Below are 22,236 nucleotides of genomic sequence, written 5' to 3'. Positions count from 1 at the left end.
ATTATGATATCTTTCTTCGTATTTCACGTGACAGACACATGAACTCGTAAAATGTGAGACCTAACACAACCCTGTGAAACCAACATATAAATTGAGGATTATCTCCATTGATATCTCTTTTCAAGCTATATCTCTAACCAATATGGGACTCGAGTTTTCCCAATACACCCTTTCATATCCAGCACTATGGAGTCTGGTACATGGATAATATGGTCAGTGACCCTTTTAACGGATCTAATATAGACTTTGATACCATCTTAGAATGTGAAATTAGGCATAATTCAAAACTACAAAACCAACCTTTTAGGTTCTAGCTCTAGCCATATCGTATTTGGCTTTTCCCCAACATGAACATTGAGATAAGCTCAAAAAGTAATATGGTATGCATAAAATTTTAACTAATGCATGAGAAATATCATCAATTTAAGTTGAAACTTGAGAGACAAGAGAAAGTAATAGACCAACTAAGCCACATACACTACACATAAGTTTATACTGTGGAGCGGTTAACTAAATTTATATTTAACACGAGCAAGTGAAATTATATTTCCTTCCTGGGCTGAAAGAATGCAAATCTTAGGCTTTGAAACCAATCATACTTTCTCTCAGGCTGCTACTACTGTGTCAATTTGGTCTTTTGCTGACCATGACTAATATTTAATGATGGTTCTTCATCACCTTGACAAAAAAAATGTATTCTTATGAGGTGATTAACAACAGGCAACTACTCTTGTAATCATGATGGTACCAACTAAGTAACAAGTAACTGGCAAAAATAAAATATAGTGTGGTCTGACTACAACACACAATTCAGCATACTCTCTCATTTCAAGTACATAAAACTCAAGGTCTTAATCCTGTAAAACAGACAATTTTGAAAGAAAAGAAAAGCACAAGCTACGACGAGTCCATAATAAAGAGGTACACCATCCAATATAAAAAGAAAAAATGAAGGCAACTCCAAAGAAAATACATAAAAGATGTAAAATATTGCAATGTGGTAATAAATTAGACCAACAAACCCCTACCCCTTGTATTATTCTAGTGAGCTTAGCCTAATCCATGATTGTCAATCTAGCTCGTAATTGACGTTAAATATCCACTAACCAATCAAAAAACCTCAAATGTAGCGAAACTAAGATCCAGTCACCTTACTTTGTCAGCTTCAACTTTCCCACTTCTAGTGCAGAAAATTCCCACTAGAGTGACAACATGCGTATCAGGCACTCAGTCCTCCTTCCATCCTTTTAGCTCGTAAAATCCCCCCTTCCATTTTCATATCCACTTAATTCATCTCACACACAATATCATATCATGTTCACCTCCGCACTAAACATGACTATCACGACCTCCATTTACACACCCTCGTCTGAAAATGACCCTACCTTCACCAAATATTTCACTTCAGCCACCACTAAACTCAAATTCCCGCTAGAAACAAGTTTCACTCATTCCTTAATACTACCAGTTCCGCAAATTAAAAATAAATAAATTAAATAAACAAGCTTAACTTCTAGAAGAGACTCACTCACTCCCCTTACACCTAAAGCTAACTTCAAGAAACACTATAACGCACGAGCAGATCTCATGTTCACAGACAACGTTAACGCACGCAGCATCGAAACTTGAAACACGCAAACAGATTCCAATTGAGCAAGTTGAAACACCTACAGATCCTAGCAACGTTAGGATCCTCCGATTGAATTTCATCGGCGGCCTGCAAGATCAAATCAATGTTTGTGGTTTCCGCGAGGGACGGAGGAACCGCGCCGGCGATTCCGCTGGGAACTCTGGCGTGTCCTTGGCCTGCATTCCTTAGTTGCTCCCTCTTCAGTGTCGCTCGAACCAGCTTCTCCCAGTTCTCACGAGCCCTAACCATGGCGGCGGCGGCTTCGCTCGCTCGCGTCGCCTGCTCTCTACGGACTCGAATATCACTGTGTGATGTGTGACGTCTGCTGCCTGCAAGCGCGTTTCCGAAAACAAACAAGGGTTTAGAAACTATATTACTCAACGTTTTGTTGCAACGAAAACTTAATTAGTAAGGTTCGCTTGAGAACAGACGCGGATCGAGGGCAATGGCAACGTAACAAGTGCGTAGTTGGCTTTTCCGTTCCTTTTTCTTTTACTTTTTGCTCTCGCCCTCTGCTTGTCGTTTTCCGTGTTTTGAAATTTTGACGATGGATTGAACAAGTGTATACTCAAACGCGGAATTTTTTTATACTACAGCCTTTTTCTTTTGGGGTCTCTTCTGTCCAAAAACGACTGATTCTTTTCCTGCTCACCATAACGGATTTCTTAATAAATATAAATATATTAATCCTGCATTTAAATTTCAATAGTTTTTTTCTTTTCAATTAATTTAATAGCATATTTGATAATGGTGAATTTAAGAGAAATAATAATTTTCCAAAAAGGTTTGTTCAAAGAATTAAATGATAATTAGTTATTTTTATAATAAAATAAACTAATTTTTTCGTCATGACTTGTTAGTATGTGTCCATATTTAAATCTTTGAATGAAGTCTTCTGATCAACCTTTGAAATTTACTGTTTAGGGTCCATTCGGAAAAGAAATGAAATGAGAGAGGAAGAAATAAATAAATAGAAGTGAATTATAAGTGAGAACAAATATCGTTTTAAAAGACGAAAATAAAAAAAAATAAAGGGTGGAGACTTTTTTTATCCATTTGTTTGGTTGGATATAAATATTAAAAGAAATAATATATAATGAAAATAAATATTTGTGGTTATAATAATATAAAATATTTACAATAATATTTAATCATAGTTTTATGTATTTTGAGAATTTGTGTAAGTTACTAAGCAAAAGTCAATTGAGAATTTCAATCGTTCACTTATATTAACATGACAATTATATATTAATTATTCTCTCTCTTTTCTTCATTTATATATAATATATAATATTTTACATTTACCTATCAAGTTTAAAGGCCTGTTTAAAAAAATCTATATCTAATGAAATATTATTTGGTGAGATAAATATGTTTTTATTCTTTTTACAAAATTAGAATTTATTTATATTTCAAATTTTAATATAGTTTCATTTTTAAATTTTAAAAATGAATAATTCATATAAATCTTCTTCTAATTTAACTGTAACAACTTTTTATTGTAATTCATATATATTGTTTAAGTTATTTATACTGTTTAATACTTTACAATCAAAAAATTTAATCTTATCAAATTAAAAAAAAATATATATATTTGTTCATCTTTAAAGTTTAAAAATAAAGTATAAGATAGAAAGGAATTCTTTCCACATTCACATTTAAATTTAATAACTAAAAACATATTTAATTCTTATTTTTAATAAATATATTTATTTTAATATCATATACTATTTTTAACATGGTTATTAAAAGTCTATTGAAAATATATTTTTGTTTCATAATGGAACTACTTCGTTTCAATGTATATATTTATGGTATCATAATTGTGTATATTATGTAACATCTCTATTTTAAATAACTATATTATTTATTTTACTTTTACCTAAAAATAAGAGATAAAAAGTATTCTCCTTTTACTCTGTAACTAAATTTATATAAAAAAATATTTTTCATATATTATTTAGATAAAGTCTAAAAATGAAAAAATCACTAATGGTATTGTTCAAAATTAATCAAAAATAAAGATAAAGATAAGGTAATATTAATTCAAAACATCATTATTTATAATTTGGTAATATATAAAATAATAAAAATAAAGTGAAAAAAAAAAACAATCAACTTGCATAAAAGAAAATTATCTATATGTGTATTATCTTTTTGTATACTATTTGTACTTGTTTGTATGGTGTATAGATAATCATCACATTTTCAGATCTTAAAGATGTTTAAAAATATATTTGTTTAAAAAGAGTCTTAGGTTTGGTTCTAATGAGTTGAGATTAAATTAATGTAAAAGTATTTGTGTTTCGGAAGTCCCTATTTGGTACATTATAGGCTATGCGCAGTAGTCTAAATACTTAGTTAAATACAGTGTTTGAATGGAAAACATTGAAAATAAATGTTATAAATCATATTTTAGTTTTATATTAATACATTCATTTTGAAATACATTCAGTTCTTTCTTAGCAACCTGTTAAGAGGTTTCAATCATTTTGAAATATATTCAGTTCTTTCTTAGCAACCTGTTAAGAGGTTTCAATAATTTGTAAACCTGAAGAAATTAAACTCGTAATCTTCTAAAGATTAGAGAAATTCAAGAGTTCTCAAGAGAGAATTGGATGTAGCTCAAAATGAATAAATTAATATAAAATATTTTTTTTATTATTTTCCTCCTTGAAATTTTTTCATAAATATTTTTGGAAATATTGTTGTTGTTTGAACATATATCCTGTTTACAAATATTTTGAAAACCTATGAGACATTATTTGTGAAAAGTTTTAGAAATATTATTCATCTCCTCTAATGTTTCTCCTGTGTAGTTTTAGGTGGTTTTAAAGCTTACCTCACGGATTATTTGTTACATCCCAATATTAGAAGTCACTTTAAACACATCAAAGTTGAAACTTTTGTAAAAACTAAGTTAAAATAATTCAAAAGAACTTAATTCTAATACAACTTTAAAACTCAAGTATTCATACATCTAATACATTAAAACATCCAATTAAACTTATAAAGAAATTGTTGTCATAAAATTTAAATGAATCTTTAAGCTCCCAAAGCACATCCCCTTTCGCATCATCTAATCTAATCCATTAGTTTTTGCATTTCTATCTGCTCCAATACAAGGCATTCGTTATACGATCATTGTAGTAATCACACAAAAAGCATGAGTGAGCTAAAGAATCAAACACAATAATAAAAAGGATTAAATGTGTTTTTCGTCCCTTAAATATCACACGATTTTGGGTTTAATCCTTACTCGAAACTTTGATTAATTTTAGTCCTCATAGTTTTGAAAGTATTACTATTAGTCCTTAAAATTGAACGACGTTAACTTTTGTTTGATGTGGCAAACGGCGAGGCTACATCTTATGCCAGCTTCCCTCTTCACTCTCTGCCAGGTTGCTTTTCTTTTTATTGAAACCTTCCACTCGAAGCATTCTTATGGATGTGCCCAATAAGAATCTTACACGTGTCAGCCCCCTTCCACCCCAGATTAGGGTTTTGTAGATTGGGGGAACTTGCCCTGCACCTGTGCCACGATTTTGCTCTCTTGTAGTAGTGAATGAAGTTTCTATTGTGTTTTTGGATTTGTAGGTCTGTTGCAAGTGACGACGCATCTGGATGACGGTAATGATGCGAGGGAGGATGTCGCGACTTGCAAGGATTTTGTGCGTTGAAGGTGGCTTTAATGGAGGATGGCGTCACTGTAGGGGAGCTTGTGAGTTGAAGGCGCGACGGCGAAGAGGCTTAGGCGATTTAGGGTTCCTCGCAACACTCGCGATTTGGGATTTCACTTGGCCGTGGTTCTCGATTGGTCGGAGCGAACTTGGTGTGCACCTTCGGCACAGTGCGATTTACGATTGGGGTTGCTCGCATTTTCTGGATTTGTCTGAGTTTCAGGTGATTATGGGAATGCCCTGGAGGACTTGTGAGGAAGAAGAAAGGGCTTCGTTGTTTGGATTCTTTGTAGGTGAAGAATGGAGATGCTTGCTTGATTTGTGGCTTGGGCTGTTACGTGATTGGGGTGATGGTGCACGAGAAGCGAAACCATGATTGCTCTGTTGGAGAATATGAACGAAGTTCTCAAGCACAAGCAACGTGGCAGAGAGTGAAGAGGGAAGCTGGCATAAGACGTGGCCTCACCAATTGCCACATCAAACAAAAGTTAACGTCGTTCAATTTTAAGGACTAATAGTAATACTTTCAAAACTATGAGGACTAAAATTAATCAAAGTTTCGAGTAAGGACTAAACCCAAAATCGTGCGATATTTAAGGGACGAAAAACACATTTAACCCTAATAAAAAAAATAAACATCATAACAATACAATAATAACCCATTCACTTTACTTTCACCTCAATGTTAGTATATCACCCTGTTTTAGATCACATAAATGTCACTTATGTTAAGACAAATCGTCTATACGACTAAACGCTCTCATGCTTTGAAGTTCAACCAAATAACGTTAAATGAAATAAGAATATGAAAATACATTAAGATGAAACACAAGACTTAGGCTCAAGGATCCACAACATAGAAAAACCGTTAGAAAACCTTTAGGATTGTAGAAAACATAAAAACACCTACGATCAAATTACCTAGACGCAATGTTAAACAACTGTTAAGTCAAAAGCGTCTGAGAGAGTTTACGCTAAATGCATAAGCGTGCTATACCCAAGGGGTATTTAGCTGAACTCTCGGGAAAACGAAAAAGTATCAAGACAAAGTCTTTGACAAAAAAACATTTTGAAAGCCTAAACCTAAAACAGCAAAGAAAACATAACATGTTAAACATTATTGCTCTAAAAAGGCAAAATCACGAAAAACTTTTGCATTAGGCTAAACGATACCATGAGCTAAATTGTTACTTCGTCTAACGATGAAGTTCTAATTCAACACTTGGTATCTTTAAAAGAAAAGCTAAATTGTTAAATGCTAACTCAACAGTATGAAATGAAAAGCACTTTGTTGTTCTGAGCAAGCATTAAATGACATTAAATGCTCAACATTCAAAAACAACAAAAATGATAGGAGATAAGACATATCTGTTGCATATACAATCTACTCTATTTTTTTGCTGATAACCTACCCTACACGCATCCAGAAATTTCAAATTAAAATATCAAAAGTGGATGTTAGAAACAAAGAGATATTCACATAATGTTCTTCACTTGAAACAGTGTCTAAAAGAAAGTACAACCTATTTTAAGCAAAGTTCTAAAAAAGCAAACCTGCTCTAACAAGTTGACTTTAACCAACGGCTATTGTACACAAAGAAAGAGAAGACACAATAATCAAGGCCAAGAGCTTAGTCTAACGAACATTTGTCCAAAAGCCTTGAAATAAAAGATCATTCAGATGAAGAATCAAGAGGATAATATACAACGTAAATATTCATCCTTTGAGAAACGTTAAAAAAGAGCACATAATGAGCTCAAGAAGAAGAAAATATATGAGTCGAAAAAGAGAAGAAAAGAAAAGAAGAAAAACATACTCTCGATCTTCATTGTAATATTTGCTTATGATTGTAAGAAAGAGAGAAAGAGAAAAGGAGAAACATCTGCGAGTGTTTAAACTACATTGTATTGTAATCACATCCTCTTTGTGAGAGTAATAGTCTGAACGACTTGTAAATGATCGTTGATTGCAATTCTAAAGAGAATGAAAACACTTGTTGAACTTAGTTGAGTTAAGGAAATCTAGGCAAGGTTGCTTAGTACTAGGAGTGATGCTAATACTCATTTAGTCTAGGGTAACAGGAGGTTATTCGCTGACTGAGGAGACTAGGAGTGGTGAGAATACTCATCCAGTTTAAGGTAAGAGGAAGTTATTCGTTGACTGAGAAAATGAGGAGTAGTGTGAATACTTAGTTGTAATATTTTTAAAGATTATAGTGGAACCCTCTGTAGAGGAGACTGAGCGTAGCTTAGTTGGAGTGAACTGGTATAAAAATATCTGTGCAATTGTTATTTCTCTCTTGTCTAAACGCTCATTTTATAAAACCTGCAACTCTGTTTTTATTTCTAAATTCAAGAACCTTTCGCACTAAACATTTAATATGAAACTAAGGAAGTTCTTACAAACATTGCAGTGTACATTATGAATAGCACATTGTTAACACCTAATTTCGTCCGGATTGACTAAATAATAGGTCTTTTGCTTATTTGTCTTATTTTGTGTTATTTTCTTGTTTTTATTTTCTTTTATTTTTCTATTTTTGTTTCATTTTATTATATTTTACTTTTATTTTATTTCTTTATTTATCTACTTATTTTTTTATTTTTATTTTTATTTTTATTTTTATTTTTTATTTTTTATTTTTTTATTTTTTTTTTTAAAAAAAGAGAGAACAAAAAAGGGGAAGGAAAAAATAGGAAGAAGAAAAACTAGTAAGGAAAATGAATGGAAAGGTGCCGGCAGTACCATTTTCATCATTCAAGCCCATTTGAAATTGGATTTAAGAGATGGATCAAGATAGAGTTTTTCAATCACAACTGCAGTTTTCCAATCACAACCAGAGTTTTTCAATACGATGGGACGCTGTTTTATCAAAATCTTTACGTTTTCTCCCATTTTTGGATACAAATCTTTTGCTCAGGACCTACACCATCTTTGGCTTATTACCGCAAGTGGAAATGCCTTGGTTGACAGTGAGGAGCGAGAGAGGGGAAATAGGGTGGCTGATGGCAGTGTCAGTGGCAGGTGCCTTCTGACCTTAGCATCCGCCAAAGCATTTTTCACTGGGAGAAGAGAAAACCATCCAGGATTCAGGGACTATTCACTTACTATTCACTCAANAANAGAAAAATCCTCTTCGGCTTTAATCTTTCTCTGTTCCATTCACTCCCGATACCTCACCATCGCAGTTCGAACATTGAAGATCCACCACCAATACCGAACCCTCANATTTCGGGAGAGAGCTCTTGACCCCANCACCAANGTCACTCATCTCGTTACAACAACCATAGTANGGAAGCTCTAANAGGTAACTGACTAAACTTATCACATTTAATTTACAATGAATACCTATGTGCTTCGCCNCTTATGTATGATCGTTGTTGAATATCTAGAGCTGTTAAATATCTAGAGCTGTTAGAATGCCTTTGTACTNTACTGCATATGTATGCTTGCCATTGAATATCCTGCACGNTGTATATATATCCTGTTTATCTTTCCCTATNCATTCTGTTCGACACTCNCCANCGCACACCGTTTGTCATCCGTTCGTCCCAACATCAAAAAGATGCCTCACCACAAACCTGCATGCACAACCNCGTTACCACCATCCATTTTGACTCATACTACCGAAATCCCCAATACCTTTTCCTGCAAGAAAGAAACAATCCAAGAACCAGCCAGGACAAACCAAACCAGATAAGGGAAAACAAGGAAACCAGTTTATTCATCGTTACCTCTTCAGCCCCTATTAGGGCCATCCCAACTCACTCACACTCATACGCACACAACACACACTGTTTCAAATCCCAGTAGACAATCCCAATAGAGGAAGCAAAAAACTAATCGATAAATAGTATAAAAAAAAACGTTGTTGTGGCCAACTTTGTCGATGGCGAGTGCGGCGCAGAAGAAGAATCTCGGAAAGGACAGCTGTGGCCAACTTTGTCGACGACGGCCGGTGTCGCTCGTGGTGGTGGAAGCTCGTCACAGAGGGGCAACGACTCTTTCTCTCTCGCGCGCGAACAGGTCTTGTTGTCAATGGGTGTTGACGGCGACGTCTGGGGTCAAGCGGTGACAGCTTCAGCGGCGAGATGCATCGCCGGCGCGACTCTGGCTCGTGGTCTGAGCGACGACGACGATGCAAGGCAGAAGGCGAGTTCTTCCTTCACACGGGAAAAAGGGGAAGAAAGAAGAAGGGGATCCAAGCCCACGACAGCGGCGACCCTTGTGGCGCGTCGCCGGCGATGCTTCGGACCAGGCGAAAGGTCCCTCGCGGTGGCTGTCCGAACGGGGGCTGGCATGAATCGTGGAGGAGGAAGGTTTCTTCTTCTTTCTCGAAAGAGACCCTGATGGGTTTTCTAAAAATGGTAAAATGAATTGGGGAGGAAAGAATCCTAATTTCTTCTGCTGAGAAGCCTTGGGCTTGAGTGCCTGGGCTGGGCCAAAAGAAAAAGAACCTTTCTGTACACCCTCGTTTCTCACGTGCACCCCTCTTCATTTTCTGTCTGGGCCGGTGCTGGGCCAACCCAAAAAATTTTTTAAAAAAACAACTTTCCTGCACCCTTGGTTTCATATTTCGCACCCATTCTCTTAGGGTTTAAGCCCATGTTGCTTAAAAAGTTTTTTCTTCCTGGCACCCTTACCTCTGCTAAGTTTCACCCCCTTTTATTATTAAATGCATTCTCATTTTTTTTTTAATTTTTTTATTTATTTATTTTTTTTGTTTTTTTATTATTATTTTATTTTGCTTTTTATCTTATTTTGTTTTTATTTTTATTCTTATTTATTTATCTTGGTATTTTATTTTATCCTCTTTCCGTTTTGAACATTTATTTTCTTTTTAAATATATAAATATTGAAAACAATAAAAATATGTTTCAAAAGGTTAAAGCACACGTGCGACCGTTCGCGTAGGCCTTGTGCTAAGACTTTTTTCTCCAGGTTATAGCACACGTGCGACTGTTCGCGTAGGCCTTGTGCTAAAAGCCTTTTCCCTTCTTCTTTCATAGAAATCAAAATATGTTTTAAAAAGTTATAACACACGTGCGACCGTTCGCGTAGGCCTTGTGTTAAAAGCATTTTCCCTTTGTCTTCCATAAAAAAAAATCTATTTTAAAAGGTTATAGCACACGTGCGACCGTTCGCGTAGGCCTTGTGTTAAAAGCCTTTTCCATCTTTCTTTCACAAAAATAAAAAATGTTTTAAAAGGTTAAAGCACACGTGCGACCGTTAGCGTAGGCCTTGTGCTACAAGCCTTTTTCTCTTTCTCACATAGAAATACCAAAATACAAAACATCTGTTTCCCAAACAACAAACAATCTTTCATCTAGAACTACGTAACCCTGATTTCTCAGTCTGACTGAGAATACATAGGAGCAAGGTCATCCCTTGTCGGGCACAAAAATTAAAAAATATATATATATTTTTGTATCTTTAGATTTTCACTTTTTAGGGGAAATTAAACATTTCGAAAACCACATCAAATTCGCGTATTTAATTATAGATACTGCCTTCGGGCAAGCATCGTGAGGTGCTAACACCTTCCCCACACGTAACCGACTTCCGAAACCAGAATTTGGTTTTGTAGACCATGCCTTATCATTTTATGGTTTTTCCGTAGTTTTCCAGAATAAACTATGGTGGCGACTCCAAACTCTTTTTTTTTCAAACTCGTTTTTTCTTTTTGGATCGTCATCCCATCGCGACGTCGGTTGCGACAGATGGCGACTCCACTGGGGAACGCTAGAGAGTCAGGCCATTTAATTAGACGCGCGAATTCGATGTGGTTTTTCTTTGTGTTTTTCTTTCCCTTTTCTTATCTATGTTTGTTGTTTGAAATAATTGCATGTGATTTGTTTGTATATTGAACCCTAGGGTAGAAAACATGTGTATATCTGCCTGGGAAGTTTTCTGGTTGTTTTGCAGGTGAGGGTTTTGGGTATGCATCTGCATTCTCCCTTCACACACACACTTTGTGCATCTATTGAGTGGGGCCCTATACCCGGGTCCGAGCGTAACTTAGAATTAGAGGAGTTATGTAGCGGTGTCACTCTGGGATGTACTTCCTGTTTGGCTATCGTGAGAACTCCAGCTAGAGTTTGTTCTCTTCATTTGTGTCTTCACTCCTAGTTGATTACTCGACTGTTGCGGAGATACTGTGGAGGGGGCCATAGCTCTAGTGACCTTTGACCTTTAGATTCAGGGAACCATCCTTGTGAGATTGCATATATTTGACCTTGAACCGAAACATTGAACCTCTAGTAGGGCACAAAGGGAGAAATGTATATTCTTGTAACCCTCACACTGTCGTTTCTTTTTTGCGAAAATAATGACTTTGCGTCTTCATACCATGCATGCATTTTTGTCATTCATATTGTGATACCTTGTCATATTATCATGCATCATGTTAGTAACATGCTGGTTTTAGGGGAAATCACAGGTATTCACTTGATCATAGACAAGATGGAAGTTGATGTGAGATCTGGTGCTACACAACAGACCGATTCCGCCATTTTAAGAAGGAAGACTCGCCTAAAGATCCAGGGTGGAAACTTGACAGGGCTGATAAGTTTAGGCAAACGACTAAAGACCATGAAGAGAGAGGCCTTCAAGAGGAAATACGGAAATCTTTTGAGCCTGATGGAAGTGGAAGTGCAGCTGCCCGCTATCACAGCCTTAGCCCAGTATTACGACTCTCCGCTGAGATGTTTCACATTTCAAGACTTCCAACTGGCACCAACTATAGAAGAATTTGAGCATATCCTGGGCTTGCCACTAGAGGGCACCACTCCATACCAACATTTGGAACACCACGCCTCTATACCTACCATTGCTGCCCTCATGAAGTTACACCCTAAAGAGCTTGAAGACAAAATGGTGATGAGAAATCAAGTGCGTGGGTTGACACAGGGATATCTAGAACATTACTTGCATCACTTGGCTGATAAAGAAGATTGGGAACCTTTCATGGATGTGCTAGCCCTTACTGTGTATGGCGTCGTTTTGTTTCCCAAAATGGAAGACTTTGTGGATTATGCCGCTATTGATGTCTTCGTGGCAAAAAAGACGAGATCAGAAAATCCTGTAATAGCAGTCCTCGCAGATGTGTATGGGACTATGATTTTTTGCCATGAGAGAAAAGGGAAGAAAATCCTTTGCTGTTTGTCGGCGCTATATGCATGGATGACTGCACGCATGTTTCAGGGGGCAGTTGATATTAGGAGTTCATCTGAAAATCCGACACAACAAGGGGGCAATGTATGGGCCCTATTCTTGGCTGGTTTGAATGGAGGGAAAGTAAAGTGGTGTCTTCCTTGGCTAGAGATGAAACCATCTATCCAACATTGTTGCAACTTTCCTAACGTACCTCTCATAGGTGCTAGGTATTGTATTAACTACAACCCTGTTTTGGTCCAAAGACAGTTTGGATATCCTATGAAGGGGGCGCCTTCACCAGATTATCTCACAGCCTTCTTCATCTACTATGAGGACGGACATTGTACTGAAATGTTGAGGAGAGTCAGAAGTGCCTGGGAAAATGTGGTGCGAGCAGAGAAGGACCTGAGGAGTGGAGTGATGGATAGCAGGGTTAGTCATCACACCTGGATTCTGGAGAGGGTAAAAGAAGTCAAGTTGCCTTTCAAGCCCATCAATGATCAATCGGCGAGTGAAGGAACATCCCAAGCCCCAGAAAGTGAAGAGGTGAAGCAGTTGAAGACTGAGATGGAGAAGTTGAGGGTGAGGAATGCTAGGTTGGAAAATGAATTACAGAGGGCACGCAATGATTTTGTGGATATGAGGAATGATAATGAAGAAAAGTCACGGGCTTATGAAAACATTGTCAAAAGCCAGAAGGCTGAGAGGGATTATACATTCCGAGTGAAGCAGGATCTTGCGGCCGTCAGTAAAGAGCTATCCATGAGGGTGAATGAGAAGAATGTGGCTTTAGAAGAGGGCAGACAGTGGAAACAGCTCTATGAAGAAGCCAAGAGGGATAAAAGGGAAGCCCTAAAAACACTAAGAGAAGCGCAAGTCCAAGTACAAGAAGCGGGGCATCAAATGAAGGAAATGACTACATCATTTGAAGCGGAGTTGAATCAGGAGCGCTGGAAGCGGGCAGAGGCTGAAGAGGAGTATCGAGCCATGTTAAAGCAGATGGAGGACCACATCGAGGAGCAGGAGGAGCGATGGAGGTCGATGGAGTTCGAAGAAAGGCATCAAGCCTTGATAAAGCGGATGGAGAATCACATCGCATAACAAGAAAAGGTTGTGGATCATTGGAAGGAGAGTTTTTCCCAACTGGCTGCCTTAGCAAATGGAGCGATTGAGGACATCCCAAAGATGGTGTCGAACGCTGAAGCGATGACCTACTTTTGCAACCCGCCTGAAGAGATAAAGCTTTTTATTAATCATTTTAAATGGCTAGTAGGCGAAATGAAGGCCTTTATCGCTCGAGCTAGGGAGTGATGTAAAAATGAGTTATTCATGCCTTGCTTCCCCCAACACAATGTAATGATTTAGACTTCTTTATATGAAAGACTTGGGATGTTTCGTGTGGCACTGATTCGTATTAATTTCCATCAGTAATGTTATCGTGACCTCGTGATTTCCGCCTATCATCAGCATGCATCACCTTTTTGCTTTTTGTTTAGCATATTCCGTTTTCATCTAATTTGAATTAATTAAAATAATAAAGCAGTATAAAAGTGAGGAAAAACAACGACAAAACTTCCACAACATCCTTACAGGACACAGGCTAATTCGAGGTTTATGGAAGACTGGGAGGAAGTGCACGAGGTTGTCAAAGCCGATATCAGCCAGCTGAAGGACCAGATCGGCCAGATCCTCTCTGCTCTAGAATCTCTAAAGGCTACAGGAGAGTCGGCGCGGATTGAGGGTAACATCCCCTCTTATCCCCCGGTGCATAATGCGTTAAGCCCATAAATTCCCTTCCCGATGTACGACATGCCCCCTGGATACACCCCTCCCATCGGAGATTACTCGGAAGCGGAGCATGCATCGTTATCTTTTCCCACAACCGTCAATGTACCCCCGATCGGTACTCAAGGTCCCGTCTCGGTGTTGACACCCATGGCAGGTATGACAATGAATGAGACGACCGCAACTAATGGAATACGAGTGACACCAATGCCACCTGGGGTTGCTAAGGAGGACTCTTTGGCCGGCACCGCACCGCGCACCACTGTGATTGGGGGAATCGATAGCCTCATTGGAGCAAAAAATAAGTTGGAAATTCTAGAAGAGAGGCTGAGGGCCATAAAAGGAATCGAAAGCTTAGGGTTCAACGACGTCGCAAGATTGAGCTTGGTTCCCGGCATAAAAATACCACACAAGTTTAAGGCGCCAGAGTTTGAGAAGTACCAGGGTAATACATGCCCTAAGAGCTATCTGACCATGTATTGTAGAAAGATGGCAGCGTATGCCTATGATGACAAATTGCTCATCCACTTTTTCCAAGATAGTTTGGTTGGGGTCGCATTGAACTGGTATACCCATCTAGAGTCGTCTCGCATCCGTTGTTGGGTGGACCTAGCTGACGCCTTCGTGAAGCAGTATAAGTACAATATGCACGTCGCGCCCGATAGGTTGCCACTACAAAACATGACAAAGAAAGATAATGAAACCTTCAAGGAATATGCTCAACGATGGAGAGAGCTACCCGTGCAGGTTGAGCCGCCTTTGTACGACAAGGAAATGGTGGCAATGTTTGTGAACACGCTCCAACCGCCGTTTTATGAACACATGGTCGGGAATGTGTCCTCCAATTTCGCCGATATCGTCATAATAGGCGAAAGAATAGAAATTGGGTTGAAGAATGGGAAGATTGGAGGCAGCCCGTCTGCGATAGCAAACTCTAAAAAACCCAATTTCAATCCAGGAAAAAGGAAGGAAGGAGATGTTCATGCAGCATCGGCAATGCCTGTATGGAGAGGTCAAGCACCTATTCACAATTATAGACCATACATGGGCCCACCTCCATATGCAGCCAATGCGGCATTTGCTCATCCAATTAGGCCGCAACAACCACAACAAGGATTTTATCAGCCGCAACCTATCACAAACAACGCCTGGAGGGCTGGGACAAGCGCGAATCCAAATCCGAATGCGTGTCAAAGCGCTTACCTGAGAAAAACCCAAGAAAGAAACTTTGTTCACTTCACCCCCATCCCTACAACTTACACTGAATCATTACCTCACCTCGTCAAAAAGGGTCTGGTTGCTATATGTCTAATGATGCCTATGCAGCCTCCGTACCCCAGGGGTTACGATGTCGATGCCAAGTGTAGTTATCATGGGGGAGGCGTGGGTCACTCAACTGAGAGGTGTATGGACTTCAAACATAAAGTGCAGGCCCTAATCGACGCCGGGTGGTTGAAGTTTCAAGAAGATAAGCCTAGCATTGATGCTAATCCATTATCCGGGCATGGAGGTGCCTCGACAAATGCCATTGAGGTTAAGAAAGGAGAGCTAATAAGGGGTGCAGGTGAAATTCGAAGTTCCAGAAGGTTTATTTTCAAGAAGTTATTGAAGTTGGGTTTTTTAAACGGTGAATACGATTTGGGAAAAGCATGTGGACTTCACCCATGCGCTGGACACTCTATCGATGAGTATGTCGAGTTCGAGAAGATTCTGCAAGATCTGCTCGATAGAAACTTAATGCAAGTATACTGTGAGGATAAGAAGGAGGAGGTGTTTGCACAAACTGGTGGGGAGCCTGATGTAGCTCTGCCAGAACCGTTGGTGATTCGTTTCACTCGAACCACCCCGACACCGGCAATTCAAGGAGGGACGTCTGTCGTCATCCATACACCATCTTCCTTTCCTTATAAGAGTGAGAAAGTTGTCCCTTGGAGATATGGAACACATGCAATCGATGAGGGGCAACGTACAGAAAGTCAATCCTTCCGCCGGGAACCAGCTATTGAAAATATATCAGGCATTGGCGGAATGACAAGGAGTGGTCGAATCTTCACGCCACCGAACTTGATGAAGGAAGGAACTAGCAATAATGAAGCACCGGTGGATGCGAAAGCTAAGGAACTCTTAAAAGGGAAGGGGTTGTAGGCGGTGGACACCCCTGACACGGAAAGCAAGAAAGAAATATCTGAGGAAGAGGCTTGCGAGTTCTTGAAATTCATACAACAAAGCGAATACAAAGTGGTGGAGCAACTGAATCGCATGCCTGCTCGAATCTCCCTGTTAGAATTGCTCATGCATTCGACTTCCCACAGAAAGTTGCTGATGAAGATACTTAGTGAGGCTCATGTAGAGCAAGGTATTTTCCTGAACAAGTTTGAGGGTATTGTTAGCAACATCACTGCTAACAATTACCTCACCTTTACCGAAGAAGAAATACCTACTGAGGGAAGAGGGCATAACAAGGCTCTCCATGTCTCTGTGAAGTGCTTGGATCATGTCATAGCTCGTGTTTTGATAAACAATGGCTCTTCCCTGAATGTCATGCCGAAAACGACGTTAGAGAAGCTACCTTGTGACGGGATGCATATGAAGCCAAGCTCCTTGATTGTAAGGGCGTTTGACGGTAGTAAGAGGGAAGTAATGGGGGAAATAGAGCTACCGGTTCAGGTGGGCCCATGTGTTTTTCAGATAACCTTCCAGGTCATGGATATCCTCCCAGCCTATAGTTGTCTATTGGGTCGCCCGTGGATCCATTCTGCGGGGGTTGTGCCTTCCACCCTACACCAGAAACTAAAATATGTCATGGGAGATAAGCTGGTAATAGTATCCGGGGAGGAGGATCTCCTTGTGAGTGGGCCATCTTCTGCCCGTTATATTGAGGCTGCCGAGGAATCTCTCGAGACGGCTTTCCAATCATTGGAGATCGTGGGAAACGCTTATGTGGAGTCATTCCCAGTAAACCCGCATTTGTCATCCGCCTCTATCATGGTGGCCAAAGTCATGCTGAAGGAAGGTTATAAGTATGGAAGCGGTTTAGGCAAGTACGGGCAGGGGCGGACATTCCCATTGAAGGTGGTCGAGAACAAAGGTAGGTATGGCCTAGGGTACAAGCCCAGCAAAGAAGATAAGAAGATGTTGATTGAAGAAAAGAGAGAACGCAGTCTGGCTCGAGTGGAGAGACGAGAACCAAGGGCAAGAAAGATTCGCATATGTGATATCAAGGAGAGTTTTCGCAGTGCTGGATGGGTGAACGCTAGCCAGATAGCAGTGGTGCAAGATGAAGCTGGATCTGAAAGCTCAGACTTCGTGTGGGCTTGCTCCCCAGATGTGCAGCTCAACAATTGGAAGACTTTGGATTTACCTGTGATGTTTAATTCGAATAAAACGTAATATTTTAATTAATCCTATTGCTTTATCCGGAGCTTTAGGATTCATGACTTACGGGTTGACGCTTTTATTTTGCTTCCAGTGTGTTATTTGAATCGTGTTTGTTTTCGTTTTAGCCTTCTCAATCGTTTTTCTTGTTTATTTATTCTTCTTTTCGCAAACTTAAATAATGCAGATATGACAATGAATGTTTTGAAAATAACAATGTCGAAATCCCTAATTTTGAGCACCCTGTCGATAATACGGAAGATGATTATGAAGATGGTTCAGAACCCTCTCCAGAACTAATGAGATTAGTGGAGCAAGAGTCTAAAGAAATAAAACCCCATCAAGAGGAGGTTGAAATACTCAACTTGGGTGAGGAAGACGAGATAAAAGAAGTAAATATCGGTACTACCATGAAAGAGGAAGTGAGAGAGAGGTTACGTGTCCTATTGAGGGAGTTTAAGGACGTTTTCGCTTGGTCGTACAATGATATGCCCTGTTTGGATACCGATATCGTGGAGCATAAACTTCCTCTTAAGCCGGAATGCCTCCCGGTCAAACAGAAACTAAGAAGAATGAAGCCAGAAATGTCCTTGAAAATCAAGGAAGAGGTGCAGAAACAATTTGATGCAGGATTTTTGGCTGTGGCAAAATACCCGCAATGGGTGGCAAACATTGTACCAGTACCCAAGAAAGATGGTAAAGTTCGAATGTGCGTTGACTACCGTGATTTGAATCGTGCAAGTCCGAAAGACAATTTCCCTCTACCGCACATCGACACTCTAGTCGATAATACAGCCAAGTTTTCGCTATTTTCATTCATGGATGGCTTCTCGGGATATAATCAGATCAAGATGGCACCCGAAGATATGGAAAAGACTACCTTTATCACGTTGTGGGGAACATTTTGTTATAAGGTGATGTCTTTCGGGCTCAAGAATGCTGGAGCAACATATCAAAGGGCAATGGTGGCACTTTTTCATGATATGATGCACAAGGAGATTGAAGTGTATGTGGATGATATGATTGCGAAGTCTGAATCGAAAGAAGAGCATATTCTCAACTTGAGGAAGTTATTTGAAAGATTGAGAAAGTTTAAACTCAGGTTAAACCTCGCTAAATGCACGTTCGGAGTAAAATCTGGAAAATTGTTGGGTTTTATTGTTAGTCAAAGAGGGATAGAGGTGGATCCTGACAAAGTGCGAGCGATAGTGGAAATGCCTGTGCCAAGGAAAGAAAAGGAGGTTCGAGGTTTTCTAGGTAGATTGAACTACATTACTAGGTTCATCTCCCAATTAACCGCCACTTGCGAACCGATGTTCAAGTTGTTACGAAAGAATCAGGCTGTGGTTTGGAACGAGGACTGTCAGGCCGCCTTTGAAAAAATCAAGCAATATTTACAGGACCCTCCAGTGTTGCGTCCACCGGAGCCAGGAAGACCGCTCATTCTATATTTAACTGTGTTGGACGACTCAATGGGTTGTGTATTGGGTCAACACGATGAGGTCGAAAAAAAGGAGCATGCCATATATTACTTGAGCAAGAAGTTCACGGACTGCGAACGACAATATTCCCTGTTAGAGCGAACTTGTTGTGCATTGGCGTGGGCCGCTCATCGCTTAAGACAATACATGCTGAGTCACTCTACCTGGTTGATATCAAGGATGGACCCTATCAAGTATATTTTTGAAAAGCCAGCTCTCACTGGTAGGATAGCTCGGTGGCAGATGCTATTGTCAGAATATGACATCATATATATTACTCAGAAGTCTGTTAAGGGTAGCGCTTTAGCAGAATACCTGGCTCACCAACCCCTTAGCGATTATCAACCAATGCAACCCGAATTTCCCGACGAAGATATCATGGCTCTATTCGAGGAAAACAGAAAAGAACGACACGAAGAAGCCTGGACGTTATTGTTTGACGGAGCCTCGAATGTGATGGGGCATGGAGTAGGGGTAGTGCTCATCACTCCGGGCAAGCAGTACATACCAATGACGGCAAGGTTGTGTTTTAATTGCACGAATAACATCGCGGAATATGAGGCCTGTGCTATGGGTATTCGAGCGGCGATCGAGTCCAAGGCAAAGATTCTGGATGTATATGGAGATTCAGCTTTGGTTATTCACCAGTTGAAGGGAGAATGGGAAACTAGGGATGCAAAATTAATTCCTTACCAAGCTTACATCAGGGGGTTAATGGAGTATTTTGATGTCATCACATTTAACCACATACCACGAGAAGATAATCAATTAGCCGATGCGTTGGCTACTTTGTCATCGATGTTTGAAGTTGACCAAGATGCGGAATTACCACTGATGGAAAAATAGCTTTTTATAACGATCTATATTATAACGTACAAAAAATATCCGTTATAATAGAGATCTATTATAACGTAGTTTCGTAAATCAGTTATAATGTGAAACGCGGTGGCAAATTTGTAAATAAGTTTAAAACATACTATAACATAATTTTGAGAATCAGTTATAATATAAAATGCAGTGGCAAACTAGTAAATCTATTATTAATGTATTATATCGGAGTTTTAAAAGTCAGATATAATATCTCTTCCACTTTAAATTTTGAAAAATCAGCCACTTTGGAGGTCTCGTTTCATTTCCTGTTGCTCGCACTTTCATTTCTCACGTCAGAGGGCCCTCTCATTTATCTTCATTTCGGTTTCCTGGCGTCTTCTTTCCCAAGAGAGATCTCCTCGTCGCACGCCGTTCATTATCACGGTAAGTCTTCTTCACAATCATCTCCATTTCCTCTATCCTTCATTTTCCACCGAATCATTGATAGATCTAAACCCTCCGTTGGGGTTTCTTCTCCTTTCCACCATTTTCCTTCGATTCCATCGATTAAAACCTTGTTTTCACCATTAGAAACTTTTTCCACCGGTTCAACTTTGATTTACATCGATCAATCGGTCCAGAATAAGTTTCCTTCTTATTCTAGGGTTTCTATCAAGTTTAATCCTTTGTTTCTGTTCTTTTTCGAGTTTTTGTCATATTTCCGCTGCGTCTTCTCTCTGGAAGGAGCTTGGGAAGGAGAAGCAAATGTTAGCTCATATAACATAACTGAGGAAACAGATCCTGAGAAGCTGATTCCAAGAGGAACTCGTCTTACTGTTCATCTCAAGGTATGTTGATAATAAGTTTTTTAACATTAAGTAATTATTTTAGTATCGGTATATGTGGAACTCTAAAGTTGAACTAAAGAAGGTTTGTTAGATTTTTTTTTTTTCTGAATTTGCTGAAATATATCATTTCCATAAACTTTATTTGTTTAGTTAATATTTATATTGATAGGCAACTCGGGTTATACTTGCCACTGATGGGGATTCACCTGGTCAAGTTGTGGCTGAGGAGCTTGCACGCCACATTGGGAAAGAGAAGCTAGAATTTTTTTGGTCTTGCTTCTATTACATATATAAATTACCATAATCATTGATATATTTGAGAAAATATCAATTAAAGGAGGATAACAATATTTAGACACTTGTTTCATTTTAGTTTAAATGTTCCATGTATTNATTGTATATGGTGTTTAATTTTGAAGTATGAAGTGCTAAACTGTATAGATCAGCTATTTTTGAGTTGCTTTTCCGTATTTTGTTCTAAAGAATTGCTTTTTAAGATAAATGGTACAGCTATTTTTGAGTTGCTTTTCCGTATTTTGTTCTAAAGAATTGCTTTTTAAGATAAATGGTATCTCTGTAAACCTTTTTTTCTATGTTGATGTTGTTGTTGTTTCAAAATCTTCATGATTATACAAGATTGAATAGCTGTATTTACTGATATATATATAGTCAGTTTATTCATATTATTTTCCTCTTTTTATGCTTGTTTCACATTTTCTTTAACCTTTCTCTGTTCAATGGTTGTAGATGCTGGCGAGTCAGGTGGCCTAAAAATGGGAGATTAGACAATTGCAAAGATGCAAATGAGGTCAGATATCATTAGTCTCCCTTTACTACTTTTTACAAAGCTAAAAACCATGTGATCTACACCTCCAATCCTCCAACATTAATTTGTGTTTATTTCCAGATCAAATAATAACATATGGTGTTGTTTTCCCACATCCTCTGTTGTGTTATGTGCTGGATTTATAATAATTTTCAATTTTTTCTTATCTGTATCACATTAATGATACATATTTCACTCTTTTCTCTTTATTAGAAATACTATGGCTTACATTACTTTATTCCAGATAGCATATTAATTAGTTCTATCTTCCGTGTATGTGTTTAGTTCATGTGAAGGCATGAGACATGTGTGGGATATGGAATTGAAACTTTTATACTACCAGTTATTAGAATTATGGATGATATAAGACTCTATGCCTTTGAATTGCCATTTATTACCGTGGTCCAATAATATCTTGGGACTTTTCCATTTGTGAGTATATTAATTCGGTTTTCGATTTGGTTTTACACCATTTTATTACACTACTGGAATCAATATTACTTTTATCATTAAGGATTTATAATTCTTTATCCTCTGCATTTTGCTTTATAATATTGCAATTTTACTTTCATTGTAAGCAGACCCTTATATTGGTCTATTGGATGATAATGTTCATTAATTTTCAATAATTGTGATTGTTATTAT

General features: G+C 38.5%; 2 protein-coding genes across 2 annotated transcripts in view; one reads left to right on the top strand and one right to left on the bottom strand.

Annotated features, from left to right (window-relative positions):
* The window catches only part of LOC106761866 (callose synthase 10), a 61,925-nt gene extending 59,729 nt beyond the window's left edge, over positions 1–2,196 (bottom strand). Inside the window, exons 1-2 of the mRNA XM_014645446.2 lie at positions 2,062–2,196; positions 1,672–1,959 (exon numbers count right to left, since the gene is read on the bottom strand). Coding sequence (XP_014500932.1) covers positions 1,672–1,879 — 208 coding nt within the window. The 5' untranslated portion in view covers positions 1,880–1,959; positions 2,062–2,196. The remainder of the gene's footprint in view (positions 1–1,671; positions 1,960–2,061) is intronic.
* Positions 2,197–14,433: 12,237 nt separating this feature from the next.
* The window catches only part of LOC106760315, an 11,541-nt gene continuing 3,738 nt past the window's right edge, over positions 14,434–22,236 (top strand). The window contains exons 1-7 of the mRNA XM_014643765.2: positions 14,434–16,351; positions 16,397–17,637; positions 17,814–19,952; positions 20,218–20,361; positions 20,582–20,765; positions 20,935–21,020; positions 21,513–21,573. Of these exons, the coding sequence (XP_014499251.2) occupies positions 14,459–16,351; positions 16,397–17,637; positions 17,814–19,952; positions 20,218–20,361; positions 20,582–20,765; positions 20,935–21,020; positions 21,513–21,573 (5,748 nt within the window). The 5' untranslated portion in view covers positions 14,434–14,458. The remainder of the gene's footprint in view (positions 16,352–16,396; positions 17,638–17,813; positions 19,953–20,217; positions 20,362–20,581; positions 20,766–20,934; positions 21,021–21,512; positions 21,574–22,236) is intronic.

Source organism: Vigna radiata, chromosome 5 (genome assembly GCF_000741045.1).
Source record: "Vigna radiata var. radiata cultivar VC1973A chromosome 5, Vradiata_ver6, whole genome shotgun sequence".
NCBI classification, from domain to species: Eukaryota; Viridiplantae; Streptophyta; class Magnoliopsida; order Fabales; family Fabaceae; genus Vigna; species Vigna radiata.
Note: the sequence above shows the minus strand (reverse complement) of the source record. Positions and strands in the feature narration are given on the sequence as shown.